Source organism: Arachis duranensis, chromosome 6 (genome assembly GCF_000817695.3).
Source record: "Arachis duranensis cultivar V14167 chromosome 6, aradu.V14167.gnm2.J7QH, whole genome shotgun sequence".
Lineage (NCBI taxonomy): Eukaryota > Viridiplantae > Streptophyta > Magnoliopsida > Fabales > Fabaceae > Arachis > Arachis duranensis.
In genome coordinates, this window is record NC_029777.3 from 80,755,067 (window position 1) to 80,774,418 (window position 19,352).

Consider the following 19,352-nt stretch of genomic DNA (forward strand, 5'->3'; position numbering starts at 1 on the left):
GCTAGAACCATAAGAGCAGCAGTCTCTGATCCAGAAGATCCGATATTGTCTGTGGCGTTTTGAGTAAGATCAGCAGAGAGATTGACTTGTGAGCGCTTCACCCTCTCCTAGATTGATCTAGTCAGTTTGGATGTTCGGTCTGGACCTGAGGAGATAAATGACCACGACCCATGGCTTGATCACTTACAGCCTTGCCATTGAAGGAATCATTCATTGTTGAAGTAAAGGGTACAATATGTTAATTCAGAAGAAGAAGCACCTCCAAAGCCTTAAATGACGTCTCATCACTGAGTCTACCGTATCCATTTACAGCTTTTGTTATTGTTCGCTTATGCGCCTACAACAATCAAACTTACCTTTCTATTCACCTGACTAAGATTTGCACAATAACCACAGCTTGCTCAATCTTGCAATCCTCGTGGGATTCGATCCTCACTCACCTGAGGTATTACTTGGACGACCCGGTGCACTTGCTGGTTCAGTTGTGCGAGTTTAAATTTTGCACACCAAGTTTTTGGCGCTGTTATCGGAGATTGTTCGAGATTGACAAACTATCGTTTGTTCTGCTCCTTAGATCAAGTATTTTTATTTTTTCTTCTTTACTGTTTTCCTTTTAATCATGTTTTTTGTTGCCTTTTTCAAAATTCTTCAAAATTTTTCAACTTTTTATTTTGTTTGAGTTGTTTGTTGAACTAAGTTTGGTGTCCTTTTGATCCTTATTGATTTTTCTTTTGAAACTCTCGAAATATGTTCTTAATTTCTTCTTTATTGTTCGAATTGTTCTTTCTATCTCTCTTTGTTTGATTTCAAAATCTCTAAGTTTGGTGTCTATTGGTGTTTTTCTCTCTCTATTTTTGAAAAATCATGTTTTTAATTTTAAAAATTTTAAGTTTGGTGGCCAATCAGTTGTTTCCTTTTATCGAATTTCTTGGATCAACTCTTATATTTCTATTTTAATAAATTTTCCATCCTTATTATTATTACTTTAATCTATTGCACAATTCTGTGGAACATCTCACTGGAAAATTTAAATATGAATCTAATTGAGAATACATAACCAAGAAGAACTTTAGGGTCATATACAGCCCCCACTCCTGACTTCTATGAGAGCAGAATTTGTATACCCACTATTAGAGCAGCAAACTTTGAGCTCAATCCACAGCTCATCACTCTAATGTAGCTGATGCATGAGCATCTTGTCTATCTTTTCCTAGTGAATTTGTAATTAAATTGTTGAGTTTAATTAAGAATTAATTATATTTTAGCCACCATGGATGCTATTTTGAGTCTTGGGCAATTTTATCTATTTCAGGTAGCATTCGGTGAAATTTGACGGAGTTTCTGCAGCACAAGAATCAAAGGAGATAGCTGTGAGGAGCGACGTGCACGCGTGCCTTATGCGTGCGCATGATCTGGAAGTCTCCACGGCGACGCATACGCGTGACTGACACGTACGCGTGATTTGAAGATTTGCTTAGCGACGCGTTCGCATGACCGATGCATCCGTGTGACTTGCGAAGAAGCCTAGCGACGCGTATGCATGATTGACGCAAACGCATGAAGTGCGCGATCTGCAGAAATTACAGAAATCACTGGCGTGTATTTTGGGTCGCGTTTTGACCCAGTTTCCAGCCCAGAAAACACAGATTAGAAGCTGTAGAATGGACAAATCAAGTGGTCCCCACCCATCAACTGAAGACTTGTTAATTAATTCGAATTTAAATTCAAATCTTATTGGGAAGAAAAGAGATTAATTAGATAATTAGATTTAAAATTATTGGGATTAAATATAAGAGGAACTCTGTACATTTAGACAAGTACACATTTTTTCCAGGACCATTATTTTTCCTCTATGAACCATGAGCAACTAATAATCCTCCATTATTAAGGTTAGGAGCTCTGTCTATTTTCATGGATTGATTCTTTTAATCTTTTTAATTTAATTCATGTCTCGATTTATATTTCAATAATTGTTTTCGTTATTTATTTTATGAATATGGGTGGAACGGAAGTATGACCCATGTTCTAACTGAGTTCTTGTAAAACTTGGAAAAGCTCTTTACTTGAACAACAGCTTGAAAATATATTATACTGAATTTTTAATTGTTTGTATTTAAAGGGATACGTGACATATAATCCCCTTATTTGTGGATAATTAGGATTCTTTTGGCATATAAACTAGAAATTGATCATCACCCTCTAATTGGAATTAATTGACCAAGGAATTGGCAATTAATGAATTTTAGAGGAGACTAGGAAGGTCTAAGGAATTAGGGTCTAGTCACATATATTTTTCCATGAAATTAAATCTTGCATGATTGAATTAATTAGTAATAAAAGTTAATCCGGAAAATAGATAACTCTGAAACCTTGACTGTTTTCTCAATTATTCTCAACTTATTTATCTGCCTGTCTTTAATATTCCAAATTCGCTGTTTAATGCTCTTTGAATATCTCAAAAACCATTTTCTGCTTGCCTAACTAAGTTAATCCTATCAAACACTATTGTTGCTTGATCCATCAATCCTCGTGGGATCGACCCTTAATCACGTAAGGTATTACTTGGTACGACCCGGTGCACTTGCCGGTTAGTAGTGTGGGTTATAAAATACCGCACCAGTAGCATAACTACCAATCCCAGAGACTCCCACAAGAGGAGCCCACAGAATTCCTTGTAGACTTCCTATAAATTTCTGACATTGTACATTCTGAAAGAGTGGACCAGGATGTCTACCGGCTGCTGCTCTTCCCATTTGTTGTACAGGGTCAAGCTAGAAGGTGGTTGGATACTCAACCCAGATCAAGCTTGAACACCTGGAATAAGCTGATGGATAAATTTTGAGCCAAAACTTTCCACCAAAGAAGTTACCCACCTAAGACTGAACATCCAAGGTTTCAGGTAAGAAGAGAGTGAGTCTCTTTATGATGCTTGGAAAAGGTACAAAACGATGCTACGGAAGTGTCCTACGAAAATGTTTTTTGAATGGGTCAAGTCAGACATCTTCTATTACGAGCTCAAAGATATAGCTAAGATGTCTTTAGATCAATCTGCCGGTTGTTCAATCCACATGAGAAAGACTATTAAGGAAGCTCAAGAGCTTATTGAGACAGTCGCCATCAACCAGCACCTATACTTATCTGGTGAAACTAGAATGCACAGAGGGGTCAGAGCAGCGTACACTATCTCAAACCCTCCAAAATAGGGTGAATCGTTAACCCAGCAACTACACTCCCTCACACAACAATTATTAAGCCTGCAGGAAGTGCTACAAGAGACTCCTGCCTCTAACAAGAATATAGAGGCATGATTGAACCAGGCTGAACAACACTTATCTAGACAGATAAGAGAAGAGTCCCAAGTCATCCAATTTAGGAGTGAAAGGACACTAAACAGCCACTCTCATAACCAAGAGAGGCAAAGAGGAGAGGAAATATCAGAAGGCGAAAAAACAACAATCCAAGGCATACCCTTGGACGTCCAGTGCCCAGAAGGGGGCAGAGAGGGCGTCCAACTCCCTGAAGGGACTACCCTGGGCGTCCAACGCCCAGAAGGGGGTAAGCATGGCGTTCAACGCCAGGAAGGGACCAGCTTGGGCGTTGAACGCCCAGAAGGGAGAGGTCAAACAGGTGCAAACCCAAGAAAAACCCCTCCTAAGCCAGCTGATGGTTCCCCCTCTGATAATATAGATAACCACTCTATACCTCTCAACATATCTGAGTATAAGACCAGGATGTTATATCTGCAGAAACTCCGTCAAGTAGAGAAAAATAAGCAATTTCCTAAGTTTGCAAATGATCTCACGATTTTGGAGATCAATATCCCATTCCTAAGCAAAATTCATGAAGGACATCCTAAGTCACAAGAAGGACTGGAGGGAAGTAGAAACAGTCCTCCTCACCGAAGAATACAGTGTAGTCATCCAAAGGAACCTTCCAGAAAAACTACAAGACCCTGGAAGCTTTGTAATACCATGCAACCTTGGAGATGCCAAGCCAAAGAGGGCTCTATGTGATTTGGAGACAAGTATCAACTTAATACCAGTCTCACTGATAAAGAAACTCGACCTACACCAAGAAATCAAGCCCACCCGCATAAGCCTTCAGTTAGCTGACAGCTCAGCTAAGATTCCATCAAGAGTAATTGAAGACATAATAGTAAGGGTTAGACCCTTTGCATTCCCTACAAACTTTGTAGTCTTAGAGATGGAAGAACATCATCCTAGGGAGATTTTTCCTGGCCACATGAAGGACCCTCATTGACGTGGAAAAAAGGAAAGTGACCCTAAGAGTCAATGAAGATGAGTTTGTCCTGGATGCCACCAAAGAAATGTACTACTCTGATGTATCCGAGGAGTGTATGAGAATCGACATCATTGATTCTCTGGAGGAAGAGACACACGCAGTTGAGAGAGGAGGAGGAGCTTCAAGACATCCTTGAGGATGTCCGCTCTGACAAGGAAGGGTCAGAAGAGCAAGAGAAGGCTTCAAAAGCTCCTAAAGTGGAGGGTGAAACCTCCAAACTCAAGCTCAAGCCACTGCCATCATCCTTAAAATACGTGTTTCTAGGAGATGGTGACACTTATCCTATAATCATAAGTTCTTCCCTGAAGCCACAAGAGGAAGAAGCACTGATTCAGGTGCTGAAAACACACAAAATAGCTTTAGATTGGACCATCAGTTACTTAAAGGGGATTAGCCCAACTCATTGCATGCACAAGATAAGGCTCGAAGATGATGCCAGACCTGTGGTACAACCACAGAGGTGGCTGAACCCTGCCATGAAGGAAAAAATGCAGAAAGAAGTCACTAAGCTATAGGAGGCCGGGATTATCTATCGCATCTCAGATAGCCCTTGGGTTAGCCCTGTTCAGGTTGTACCCAAGAAGGGAGGGATGACAGTGGTCTATAATGAAAAGAATAAATTGATCCCCACAAGGACAGTGACAGGGTGGCGCATGTGCATTGATTATAGAAGACTCAATAACGCCACAAGAAATGACCATTTCCCTCTACTATTCATAGACCAAATGCTAGAGAGACTAGCTGGGCATGCTTTTTACTGCATCCTGGATGGATATTCATGCTATAATGAAATTGCAGTAGATCCCCAAGATCAGAAAAGACAACTTTTACATGCCCATATGGAGTGTTTGCATACAGGAAAATGCCATTTGGCCTCTGTAATGCACCTGCCACCTTTCAAAGGTGTATGCTCTCCATATTTTCATATATGGTTGAGAAATTCCTTGAAGTATTCATGGATGATTTCTCTATCTTTGGGGATTCCTTTGATTCCATCCTTGACCATCTGGCCCTGATTCTAAAACGATGTCAAGAAACTAACCTAGTTTTAAATTGGGAGAAATGTCATTTCATGGTGACTGAAGGCATTGTTCTTGGACACCGAATTTTCAACAAGGGGATAGAGGTCGATTAGGACAAGGTGGAAGTAATTGAGCGATTACCACCACCTATTAATGTCAAGGCAATCAAAAGCTTCTTAGGATATACAGGATTCTACAAGAGGTTTATCAAAGAATTCTCCAAAATTTCAAAACCCCTATGCAATCTCTTAGCCACTGACACTCTTTTTATTTTTAATAAAGAGTGTAGGGATGCCTTTAAAACTTTGAAAGCAAAGTTTATCTCTACACCTGTCTTATCTGCACCTGACTAGAATCTTCTGTTTGAATTGATGTGTGATGCCAGTGATAATGTAATTGGTGCCGTCCTGGGGCAGAGACATGATAACCTCTTACACGTCATTTATTATGCCAGTTGTGTTTTAAATAACACACAGAGAAATTACACCACCATAGAAAAGGAGCTACTTGCAGTGGTTTAAGCCATTGACAAGTTCAGATCCTACTTAATAGGATCTAAGGTCATCATCTATACAGACCATGCTGCTCTCAAGTATCTTCTATCCAAGCAGGACTCTAAACCCAGATTGATAAGATGGGTCTTGCTCTTATAAGAATTTGACATAGAAATAAGAGACAGAAAAGGGTCCGAGAATTAGGTAGCTAACCACTTGTCCAGGATTGAACCTGCAGCAGGGACGTCTCCTCTCATTACAGAGATAGCTGAGACATTCCTTGAAGAACAACTCTTTTTAATAAGCAAAGCACCTTGGTTTGCTAACATTGCAATTGCACGACAATTAAGTTCGTCCCGGAGGGATACAATTGACAGCAAGTTAAAAATCTCGTCCATGATGCTAAGTATTACTTATGGGATGAACCATACCTTTTTAAAAGGTGCTCAGACGGCATAATCCGTCGTTGCATCTCTGAAGAAGAGACGTGGCAAATCCTATGGCATTGCCATAGCTCAGACTATGGAGGCCACTTTGGAGATGAGTGTATAGCCACCAAGGTCCTTCAGAGCGGCTTTTATTGGCCAATGCTCTTCAAGGACTCTAGAGAGTTTGTCCGCATCTGTGACAGTTGTCAACGGGCCGGCAATCTCCCTCATAATAATGAGATGCCTCAATAAGGAATTTTAGAAATTGAGCTATTCGATGTATGGGGAATAGATTTTATGTGCCCTTTTCATCCTCATATTCGAACATGTACATCCTTATGGTAGTAGACCATGTCTCTAAATGGATTGAGGCAATTGCTTCACCCACCAATGACACTAAAGTGGTGATGAAATTCCTCCAAAAATATATTGTCAGCAGATTTGGTGTCCCAAGGACACTGATTAGTGATGGAGGCACTCCTTTCTATAACAGACAACTTGACTCAATTCTGCACCATTATGGTGTTCACCACAGGGTGGCAACTCCATACCATCTGCAGACAAATGGGTGAGATGAGGTCTCCAATAGAGAACTTAAAAGAATCCTGGAAAGACAGTGAGCACCTCCAAGAAGGATTGGGCATGGAAATTAGATGATGCCCTGTGGGCATATAGAACAGCTTTTAAGACCCCTATTTGGATGTCCCTCTACCAACTGGTCTATGGGAAGGTATGTCAATTACCAGTATAATTGGAACACAGAGCCTACTGGCAACCAGATTCCTCAATTTTGATTCCAAGGCTGCAGGAGACAAAAGACTGCTCCAATTAAATGAGCTGGATGAATTCCAGCAAGCTGCATTTGACAATGCAAAAATTTACAAAGAAATAGCTAAGAGATGGCATGATCAAAAGATCTCCTCTAGAGTCTTTGAGCTGGGACAGAAGGTCTTACTCTTCAATTCTAGACTCAAGCTTTTCCTTGGGAAGCTCAAGTCCAGGTGGACAGGACCTTTTCTGGTTACTAATGTCTCACCCTACGGTTATATAGAGCTCTAAGACAGACACTCTACAAAAAGATTCACAGTAAATGGATAGAGGGTCAAGCATTATCTAGGGGATACTTTGGAGCACGAGAACTCCACTCTGCTGCTAACATAGCAGCAGGAACGTCAAGCTAATGACGGAAAGAAGCGCTTGTTGGGAGGCAAACCAACCATATGTAGCATATTACTATTTTTAGTTCTTTTACTTAATCTTAGTTTTATTCAATTCCAGTTCATTCTTTATTAACTTTCATCATCTTCCCTTATTGTTTAATACTTGTGATCATGTGCATCACTTAGATTAAAAACAAGAACAATCAGAATTGAATTCAGAACACTATGAAGAGGATAGAAAGGCTGGAGTTGAACGCCACAAGGGGGTTCCCTGGGCGTTCAATGCCTATTGAGGAAAGAAGAGCTGGTGTTGAATGCCACCAGGGGGTTTCTTGGGCGTTCAACACCCCAAATGGAGCAAAAAGCTGGCGTTGAACGCCACCAGGGAGGTTTCCTAGGCATTCAACGTCCATTGAGGGATGAAAAGCTAGCATTGAACGCCACCTGGGGTTCCCTGGGCATTTAACGCCCATAAAGAAGGCTAGCCATTCATTCGAATTCCAAGGAAGGAGGGGGTTGACTTGGTCAAACCGTATCTTTTTCAAAACCATGTCTTTTCATCAATCTTCTCTTCAAATCATTATCTTTTTAAATTTATTTGAAATTAAACCATATATTTTTCACAACTCAACTTTCAATCTCATCTTTTCAAATCAAAATTCAATTATTTTTCAAATCCTTTTAATCTACATCCTATCTTTCACATCTTTTAATTATGTCTACTATCTCTCTCCACAATCTTTTTTAAATCTTTTTCAAATCTTTTTTTATCTTTCTTCATTCAATTTAATTTCTAATCATATCTTCCAAATTCAATTTAATTATCTTTTTCCTTTTATAAAGGACCTACCCTCCCTCCCTCTTCCTCATCATTCGAATTCCCCATTCTCCCTCATGCCTCTCTTCCTCTCTCCCACGTCTCCTCTCTCTCTATTTTGGTGTGGCAAGAGCGTTGCTCTTTTAGTTATTTACCTTCTATGGCTCCAAGAAGTGGAAGATCCACATCAAGAAAAAAGAAAGAGAGCAATCCACCCACAACTACATATAAGGTGAGGGATAAGGTGAGCAATCCATACTTGGCGCACCTTGGTTCGAGGAATATTGCTGTACTTTGATCTGGATAAGGTGAGGGGGACTCTCAAATTGCCTCCGCAAAAAGATGACCCCAACTCCTTTAATAGAAGGGTTGTAGCTAATCCGAAGCTAGATCAAGTCCTTGAAGACATATGTTTGCCCGGATCTAAGTGGATCAACGATAAGAAAGGCAAACTAAGCCAATTGAGAAGAATGGATCTCAAACTAGTTGCTAGAGGTTGGCTGGACTTCGTTGGATGCTCCATACTTCTCACTAGCAATGGTTCTGAAGTTACTGTTAGAAGAGTAGTAATGATCCATTGCATCATGTGGGGTAATGAGGTGGAGGTTCACTGATGAGCAGATAATTTATACGCTTTTTGGCATTATTTTTATGTAGTTTTTAGTAGGATCTAGCTACTTTTAGGGATGTTTTTATTAGTTTTTATGCAAAATTCACATTTCTAGACTTTACTATGAGTTTTTGTGTTTTTCTGTGATTTCAGGTATTTTCTGGCTGAAATTGAGGGACCTGAGCAAAAATCTGATAGGAGGCTGAAAAAAGGACTGCTGATGTTGTTGGATTCTGACCTCCCTGTACTCGAAATGTATTTTTTGGAGCTATAGAACTCCAAATGGCGCGCTCGCAACTGTGTTGGAAAGTAGACATCCAGAGCTTTCCAGCAATATATAATAGTTCATACTTTATTCGAGCTTAGACGACACAAACTGGCGTTCAACGCCAGTTCAATGCTGTATTCTAGAGTAAAACGCCAAAAACACGTCACAAACCAGAGTTAAACGCCAAAAACACGTTACAACTCAGCATTTAACCCCAAGAGAAGCCTCTACACGTGTAAAGCTCAAGCTCAGCCCAAGCACACACCAAAGTGGGCCCTGGAAGTGGATTTCTACACTAAGACTTATTTCTATAAATCCTAGTAACTAGTCTAGTATAAATAGGACATTTTACTATTGTATTAGACATCTTTTGACGTTTAGTTCTTAGACTTTGGGGGCTGGCCATTCGGCCATGCCTGGACCATCACTTATGTATTTTCAACGGTGGAGTTTCTACACACCATAGATTAAGGTGTGTTGCTCTGCTGTACCTCGAGAATTAATGCAATTACTATTGTTCTTCTATTCAATTCAAGCTTATTCTTATTCTAAGATATTCACTGCACTTCAACCTGATGGATGTGATGATCCGTGACACTCATCATCATCCGTCCTTATGAACGCGTGCCTGACAACCACTCCCATTCACCTTAGATCAAGCATGTGTCTCTTAGCCTCCATTCTGAAAGATCAGAGTCTTCGTGGTATAAGCTAGAATTATTGGCGGCCATTCTTGAGAATCCGGAAAGTTTAAACCTTGTCTGTGGTATTCCGAGTAGGATTCAGGGATTGAATGACTTGACGAGCTTCAAACTCGCGAGTGTTGGGCGTTGTGACAGACGCAAAAGGATCAATGGATCCTATTCCGACATGATCGAGAACCGACAGATGATTAGCCGTGTTGTGACAGAGCATTTAGACCATTTTCACTGAGAGGATGGGAAGTATCCATTTACAATGATGACGTCCTACATACAGCTTGCCATGGAAAGGAGTAAGAATGATTGGATGAAACCAGTAGGAAAGCAGATATTCAAAAGGGATAAAGCATCTCTATACACTTATCTGAAATTCCCACCAATGATTTACATAAGTATTTCTATCTTTATTTTACATTTTATTTATATTGTAAATGATCAAACTCCATAACCATTTAGTATCTGCCTAACTGATATTTACAAGATAACCATAGCTTGCTTCATACCAACAATCTCTGTGGGATCGACCCTTACGTAAGGTATTACTTGGACGACCCAGTGCACTTGCTGGTTAGTTGTGCGAAGTTGTGACAAAGTGTGATTCACGTTTGAGAGCTCCAAGTATATTGGCACCATTGTTGATGATCACAATTTTGTGCACCAAGTTTTTGGCGCCGTTGCCGGGGATTGTTCGAGTTTGGGCAACTGACGGTTCGTCTTGTTGCTCAGATTAGGTAATTTTCTTTTCAAAAAGTTTTCAAAAATCTTTCAAAAAAATTTTTTCCCCTATTTTTCGTTTTTCTAAAGATTATTTTCGAAAAATCCAAAAAAGTTTAAAAAAAATCATAAAATCAAAAATATTTTGTGTTTCTTGTTTGAGTCTAGTGTCAATTTTTAAGTTTGGTGTCAATTGCATGTTTTTTAAAATTTATGCATTTTTTTCGAAAAATTCATGCATTGCATTCTTCATGATCTTCAAGTTGTTCTTGGTAAGTCTTCTTGTTTGATCTTCATATTTTCTTGTTTTGTGTCTGTTGTTGTTTTCATATGCATTTTTGCATTCATAGTGTCTAAGCATGAAAAATTTCTAAGTTTGGTGTCTTGCATGTTTTTCTTTTCTTGAAAATTTTCAAAAATAAGTCTTGATGTTCATCTTGATCTTCATAATATTCTTGGTGTTCATCTTGACATTCATAGTGTTTTTGCATGCATCATGTGTTTTGATTCATAATTTTCATGTTGTGAGACATTTTTGTATTTTTCTCTCTCATCATTAAAAATTCAAAAATCAAATAAATATACATTTTCCTTATTTCTCTCATAAATTTCGAAATCTTTGGGTTGACTTAGTAAAAAATTTCTAAAATTAGTTGTTTTATGTTAGTCAAGTCAAGATTTCAATTTTAAAAATCTTATCTTTTCAAAACTTTTCAAAAATCAAATCTTTTTCATTTTTTTATATTTTCGAAAAAAAAATTTTAATTGATTTTTAAAATCTTTTTCTTATCTTTATTTCAAATTTTCAAAAACTTTACTAACAGTTAATGTGATTGATTCAAAAATTTGAAGTTTGTTACTTTCTTGTTAAGAAAGGTTCAATCTTTGAATTCTAGAATCATATCTTTTAGTTTCTTGTTAGTCAAGTAATCAATTTTAATTTTAAAAATCAAATCTTTTTCAAAATATCTTTTCAATCATATCTTTTTAAACATATCTTTTTCAAATCATATCTTTTTCAAAATTGATTTCAAAAATCTTTTCTAACTTTCTATCTTTTCAAAATTGAATTTCAAATCTTTTTCAACTAACTAATTGACTTTTTGTTTGTTTTACTATTTCTTATCTTTTTCAAAACCACCTAACTACTTTTCTCTCTCTAATTTTCGAAAATTCCTTCCTCTTTTTCAAAATTCTTTTTAATTAACTAATTGTTTCAAATTTTAATTTTAATTTTATTTCTTCTCTTAATTTTCGAAAATCACTAACTATTTTTCAAAAACAATTTTCGAAATTCTCTCCCTCTCATCTCTTTCTATTTATTTAGTTAATTACTAAGACTTCTCTTCATCTTAAAATTCGAACCCTCCCTTCCCTTCTGTGTTCGAATTTTCCCTTCTTCTTCTATTCTTTTCTTCTTCTACTTACATAAAGGAATCTCTCTACTGTGGTAAAGAGGATCCCTATTATTATTTTCTGTTTCCTTCTTTTTCATATGAGCAGGAGCAAGGACAAGAACATTCTTGTTGAAGTAGACCCTGAACCTGAAAGGACTCTGAAGAAGAAACTAAGAGAAGCTAAAATACAACAATCCAGAGACAACCTTACCGAAATTTTTGAAAAAGAAGAGGAGATGGCAGCCAAAAATAATGACAACAACAATAATACAAGGAGGATGATTGGTGATTATACTACACCTACTTCCAACTTTTATGGAAGAAGCATCTCAATCCCTGCCATTGGAGCAAACAATTTTGAGCTGAAGCTTCAACTAGTTGCTCTAATGCAACAGAACTGCAAGTTTTATGGACTTCCATCAGAAGATCCCTATCAGTTTTTAACTGAATTCTTACAGATCTGTGATACTGTTAAGACTAATGGAGTAGATCCTGAAGTCTACAAGCTCATGCTTTTCCCTTTTGTTGTAAGAGACAGAACTAGAACATGGTTGGACTCACAACCTAAAGATAGCCTGGACTCTTGGGATAAGCTGGTCACGGCCTTCTTGGCCAAGTTCTTTCCTCCTCAAAAGTTGAGCAAGCTTAGAGTGGATGTTCAGACCTTCAAGCAAAAAGATGGTGAATCCCTCTATGAAGCTTGGGAAAGATACAAGCTGTTGACCAAAAAGTGTCCTTCTGACATGCTTTCAGAGTGGACCATTTTAGATATATTCTATGATGGTCTATCTGAGTTCTCTAAGATGTCACTAGACCATTCTACAGGTGGATCCATTCACCTAAAGAAAATGCCTGTAGAAGCTCAAGAACTCATTGACATGGTTGCAAATAACCAATTCATGTACACCTCTGAGAGGAATCCTGTGAGTAATGGGACACCTCAGAAAAGGGGAGTTCTTAAAATTGATACTCTGAATACCATATTGGCTCAGAACAAAATGTTGACTTAACAAGTCAACATGATTTCTCAAAGTCTGAATGGATGGCAAAATACATCCAACAGTACTAAAGAGGCATCTTCTAAAGAAGAAGCTTATGATCTTGAGAACCCTGCAATGGTAGAGGTAAATTACATGGGTGAACCCTATGGAAACACCTATAATTCCTCATGGAGAAATTATCCAAATTTCTCATTGAAGGATCAACAAAAGCCTCAATAAGGCTTTAATAATGGTGGAAGAAACAGGTTTAGCAATGGCAAGCCTTTTCCATCATCTTCTCAGCAACAGATAGTTAGCAATAGCAAGCCTTTTCCATCATCTTCTCAGCAACAGATAGAGAATTTTGAGCAGAGCCCCTCTAACTTAGCAAACATAGTCTCTGATCTATCTAAGGCCACTTTAAGTTTCATGAGTGAAACAAGGTCCTCCATTAGAAATTTGGAGGCACAAGTAGGTCAGCTGAGTAAGAAAATCACTAAAACTCCTCCTAGTACTCTTCCAAGCAATACAGAAGAGAATCCAAAAAGAGAATGCAAGGCCATTGATATAATCAATATGGCCGAATGCATAAAGGAGGAGAAGGATGTGAATCCCAGTGAGGAAGACCTCCTGGGACGTCCTCTGAACAAAAAAGAGTTCCAAACTGAGGAACCTAAGGAATCTGAGGCTCACCTAGAGACCATAGAGATTCCATTGGACCTTCTTTTACCATTCATGAGCTTTGAGAACTATTCTTCCTCTAAAGAGGATGAAAATGTAACTGAAGAGCAAGTTGCTCAATATCTAGGAGCCATCATGATGCTGAATGCCAAGTTGTTTCGTAATGAGACTTGGGAAGGTGAATCTCCCTTGCTCATTAGTGAACTAGATACATGGGTTCAGCAAACTCTACCTCAAAAGAAATAAGATCCTGGTGAATTCTTAATATCCTGTACCATAGGCACCATAACCTTTGAGAAGGCTCTATGTGACCTGGGGTCAGGTATAAATCTTATGCCACTCTCTGTAATGGAGAAAATGGGGATCTTTGAGGTACAAACTGCAAGAATCTCATTAGAGATGGCAGACAAGTCAATAAAACAAGCTTATGGATTGATAGAGGACGTGTTAGTGAAGGTTAAAGGCCTTTACATCCCTGCTGATTTCATAATCTTAGACACTGGGAAGGATCAGGATGAATGCATCATCCTTGGAAGACCCTTCTTAGCCACAGCAGGAGCTGTGATTGATATTGACAGAGGTGAACTAGTCCTTCAATTGAATGAGGACTACCTTGTGTTTAAAGCTCAAGGTTATCCTTCTGTAAACATGGAAAAGAGGCACGATAAGCTTCTCTCAATACAGAGTCAAACAAAGCCCCCACAGTCAAACTCTAAGTTTGGTGTTGGGAGGCCACAACCAAACTCTAAGTTTGGTGTTGAACCCCTACATTCAAACTCTAAGTTTGGTGTTGGGAGGTCCAAACAATGCTCTGATGATCTGTGAAGCTTCATGAGAGCTCATTGTCAAGTTCTTGACATTAAAGAAGCACTTATTGGGAGGTAACCCAATTTTTATTTATCTATATTTCTATTGTTCTTTTATGTTTTATTAGGTTTATGATCATGTGGAGTCACAAAACAATTGCAAAAATTAAAAACAGAATCAAAAACAGCAGAAGAAACAGCACACCCTGGAGGAAGAGCTTACTGGCATTTAAATGCCAGTAAGGAGCATCTGGCTGGCCTTCTATGCCAGAACAGAGCATGAAGCTGGCGTTGAATGCCAGAAACAAGTAGCAGTCTGGCGTTTAAACGCCAGGATTACACCTTGAGGAGAGCTGGCGTTAAACGCTAGAAACAAGCATGGAAGTGGCGTTCAACGCCAGAAACATGCTACAGATTGGCATTGAATGCCCAAAACAAGCATGGAAGTGGCGTTTAACGCCAGAAACATGCTGCAGTCTGGCGTTAAACTTCAGGATTGCATATAGAGGGCGTTTTACACGCCTAAAGGGTGCAGGGATGAAAAAATCCTTGACACCTCAAGATCTGTGGACCCCACAGGATCCCCATCTACCTCAACTCACCTTCTCTCTTCTTCACACAATCTAATAACACTCTTCCCCAAACACCCTTCACCAATTACTTCAATCTCACTTCCCCATCACCTCTTCACCACTCACATCCATATACTCTTCCCCATAAACCACACCTACCTTCAAATTCAACATCTCTTTACCACCCAAACCCACCCTAAATGACCGAACCCAAACCCCTCTCCCTCTACTATATAAACCCCTCCACACTTCTTCATTTTCACACACCACAACCCTCTCTTCTCCCACTTGGCCGAATACACATCTCTCTTCCTCTCCTCCATATCTTTTTCTTCTTCATCTATTCTTTCTTCTTTTGCTCGAGGGCGAGTAACATTCTATGTTTGGTGTGGTAAAAGCATAGCTTTTTTATTTTTTCATAACCATTGATGGCACCTAAGGCCAGAGAAACCTCTAGAAAGAGGAAAGGAAAGACAAAAGTTTTTACCTCCGAGTCATGGGAGATGGAGATATTCATCTCAAAAGCCCATCAAGACCACTTCTATGAAGTTGTGGCCAAGAAGAAGGTGATCCCTAAGGTCCCTTTCATGCTCAAGAAAAATGAGTATCCAGAGATCCGATATGAGATCCAAAGAAGAGGTTGGGAAGTTCTTACTAACTCCATTCAACAAGTCAAAATCTTAATGGTCCAAGAGTTCTATGCCAATGTATGGATCACTAGGAACCATGATCAAAGTATGAACCCGAATGCAAAGAATTATCTTACAATGGTTCGGGGGAAATGCTTAGATTTCAGTCCGAAAAATGTAAGGTTGGCATTCAACTTGCCTATGATGCAAGAAGACGCATGCCCCTACACTAGAAGGGTCAACTTTGATCAAAGGTTGGACCAAGTTCTCATGGACATATGTGTCGAAGGAGCTCAATGGAAAAGATACTCAAAAGGCAAGCCGGTTTAATTGAGAAGACTGGACCTTAAGCCTGTGGCTAGAGGATATTGGAGTTCATCCAACGCTCCATCATCCCCACTAGCAACCGATCCGAAGTAACTGTGGATCGGGCCATCATGATCCATAGCATCATGATTGGAGAGGAAGTAGAAGTTCATGAAGTCATCTCTCTAGAACTCTACAAAGTAGCTGAAAAGCCCTCCACCTTGGCAAGGCTAGCTTTTTCTCATCTCATTTGCCATCTATGCTACTTAGCTAGAGTTGTCATAGAAGGAGACATGCTCATTGAAGAGGATAAGCCCATCACTAAGAAGAGGATGGAGCAAACAAGAGAGCCTATTCATGGATCTCAAGAGACGCATGAGGAAGCTCATCATCAAGAAATCCCTGAGATGCCTCAAGGGATGTATTTTCCTCCAAACAACTATTGGGAACAACTCAACACTTCTCTAGAAGGATTGAGTCATGACATGAACAAATTAAGGGTGGAACACAAAGAACACTCCATCATTCTCAATGAGATTAGAGAAGATCAAAGAGCTATGAAGGAGGAGCAACAAAGGCAAGGAAGAGACATAGAGGAGCTCAAGAACACCATTGGTCCTTCAAGGAGAAGGCGCCACCATCACTAAGGTGGACTCATTCCTTAACTTCCTTGTTCTTATCTCTCTATTTTTTGGTTTTTAAGCTTCATGTTTGCCTATGTTTGTGTCTTTACTACATGATCATTAGTATTTAGTAACTATGTCTTAAGGTTATGAATAATTCCATGAATCTTTCACCTTTCTTAAAAGAAAAATGTTCTTAATACAAAAGAACAAGAAGTACATGAGTTTCGAATTCATCCTTGAATTTATTTAATTATATTGATGTGGTGACAATACTTTTTATTTTCTGAATGAATGCTTGAACAGTGCATATTTTTTATCTTGTTGTTTATGAATGTTAAAATTGTTGGCTCTTGAAAGAATAATGAAAAAGAGAAATGTTATTGATGATCTGAAAAATCATAAAATTGATTCTTGAAGCAAAAAAAGCAGTGAAAAAGAAAAAGCTTGCGAAAAAAAATTGGCAAAAAAAAATATATAAAAGAAAAAGAAAAAGCAAGCAGAAAAAGCCAATAGTCCTTAAAATCAAAAGGCAACGGTAAAAAGGATCCAAGGGTTTGAGCATTAGTGCACAAAATTGTGATCATCAATGGCGCCATCAACATGGTATGCACAATTGCAATCTCAACTCTTTACCACAACTTCACACAACTAACCAGCAAGTGCACTGGGTCGTCCAAGTAATAAACCTTACGCGAGTAAGGGTCGATCCCACGGAGATTGTTGGTATGAAGCAAGCTATGGTCATCTTGTAAATCTCAGTCAGGCAGATTCAAATGGTTATGGATTATTTATGAATAAAACATAAAATAAAGATAGAGATACTTATGCAATTCATTGGTGAGAATTTCAGATAAGCGTATGAAGATGCTTTGTCCCTTCCGTCTCTCTGCTTTCCTACTGTCTTCATCCAATCCTTCTTACTCCTTTCCATGGCAAGCTGTTTGTTGGGCATCACTGTTGTCAATGGCTACAGTCCCGTCCTCTTAGTGAAAATGTTCAACGCGCTCTGTCATAGCACGGCTATTTAGCTGTCGGTTCTTGATCATGTCGGAATAGAATCCAGTGATTCTTTTGCGTCTGTCACTAATGCCCCACAATCGCGAGTTTGAAGCTCGTCACAGTCATTCAATCCTTGAATCCTACTCAGAATACCACAGACAAGGTTTAGACCTTCCGGATTCTCTTGAATGCCGCCATCAATTCTATCTTATACCACGAAGATTCTGATTAAGGAATCCAAGAGATATCCACTCAATCTAAGGTAGAACGGAGGTGGTTGTCAGGCACACGTTCATAGGTGAGAATGATGATGAGTGTCACGGATCATCACATTCATCAAGTTGAGGAACAAGTGATATCTTAGAACAAGAATAAGCCGAATTGAATAGAAGAACAATAGTAATTGCATTGATACTCGAGGTACGGCAGAGCTCCACACCTTAATCTATGGTGTGTAGAAACTCCACCGTTGAAAATACATAAGAACAAGGTCTAGGCATGGCCGAATGGCCAGCCTCCATAATCTAAGAACTAGACGTCCAAAGATCATCTAAAGATCTAAAGTGATCAAAAGATGAAAATACAATAGTAAAAGGTCCTATTTGTAGAGAACTAGTAGCCTAGGGTTTACAAAGATGAGTAAATAACGTAAAAATCCACTTCCGGGCCCACTTGGTGTGTGCTTGGGCTGAGCATTGAAGCTTTCAAGTGTAGAGACTCTTCTTGGAGTTAAACGCTAGCTTTTGTGCCAGTTTGGGCATTTAACTCCCATTCTTGTGCCAGTTTCGGCGTTTTACGCCAGAATTCTTGAGCTGACTTGGAATGCCTATTTGGGCAATCAAATATCGGGCAAAGTATGGACTATTATCCGCTCATCACAACACCAAACTTAAATTGTTGCTTGTCCCCAAGCAACTGAAAATCAAATAAGATAAAAAGAAGAGAATATGCAATGAATTCCAAAAACATCTATGAAGATTAGTATTAATTAGATGAGCGGGGCTTTTAGCTTTTTGCCTCTGAATAGTTTTGGCATCTCACTTTATCCTTTGAGATTCAGAATGATGGGCTTCTATAGGAACTCAGAATCCAGATAGTGTTCTTGATTCTCCTAGTTAAGTATGATGATTCTTGAACATAGCTACTTTATGAGTCTTGGCCGTGGCCCAAAGCACTTTGTCTTCCGGTATTACCACCAGATACATACATGCCACAGACACATAACTGGGTGAACCTTTTTAGATTGTGACTCAGCTTTGCTAGAGTCCCCAATTAGAGGTGTCCAGGGTTCTTAAGCACACTCTTTTTTCCTTGGATCATGACTTTATTATTATATTTTTTTGAATTCACTGCTTTTTCTTGCTTCAAGAATCATTTTTATGATTTTTCAGATCCTCAGTAACATGTCTCCTTTTTCATCATTCTTTCAAGAGCCCACATTCATGAACAACAAATTCAAAAGACATATGCACTGTTCAAGCATACATTCAGAAGTCAAAATTATTGCCACCACATCAAAATAGTTAATCTGTTATAAAATTCAAAATTCATGCAATTATTCTCTTTTTCAATTAAGAACATTTTTCATTTAAGAAAGTTGATGGATTCATAGGACATTCATAACTTTAAGGCATAGACACTAAGACACTAATGATCATGTAATAAGACACAAACATAAATAAACATAAGCATAAAAATTCGAAAAATAGAAAAATAAAGAACAAGGAGATTAAAGAACGGGTCCACCTTAGTGATGGCGGCTTGTTCTTCCTCTCGAAGATCTTATGGAGTGCTTGAGCTCCTCAATGTCTCTTCCTTGCCTTTGTTGCTCCTCTCTCAT

General features: G+C 38.8%; 1 protein-coding gene and 1 non-coding gene across 2 annotated transcripts; one reads left to right on the top strand and one right to left on the bottom strand.

The window, feature by feature from the left end:
• The first annotated feature begins 3,840 nt into the window (after positions 1-3,840).
• Positions 3,841-4,260, top strand: LOC107494200 (uncharacterized). Its single transcript, XM_016115257.1, has one exon. It carries the CDS (start codon positions 3,841-3,843, stop codon positions 4,258-4,260), a length of 420 nt encoding a protein of 139 aa, XP_015970743.1.
• Positions 4,261-12,554: 8,294 nt separating this feature from the next.
• On the bottom strand, positions 12,555-12,662 carry LOC127740398 (small nucleolar RNA R71). Its single transcript, XR_008001075.1, has one exon. It is a non-coding gene; the product is annotated as a small nucleolar RNA R71 (small nucleolar RNA).
• Between the last annotated feature and the right edge of the window lie 6,690 nt (positions 12,663-19,352).

Coding starts and splice junctions, on each gene's coding strand:
- LOC107494200 (XM_016115257.1), top strand. CDS start 3,841: ATGAAGGACATCCTAAGTCACAAGAAGGACTGGAGGGAAGTAGAAACA.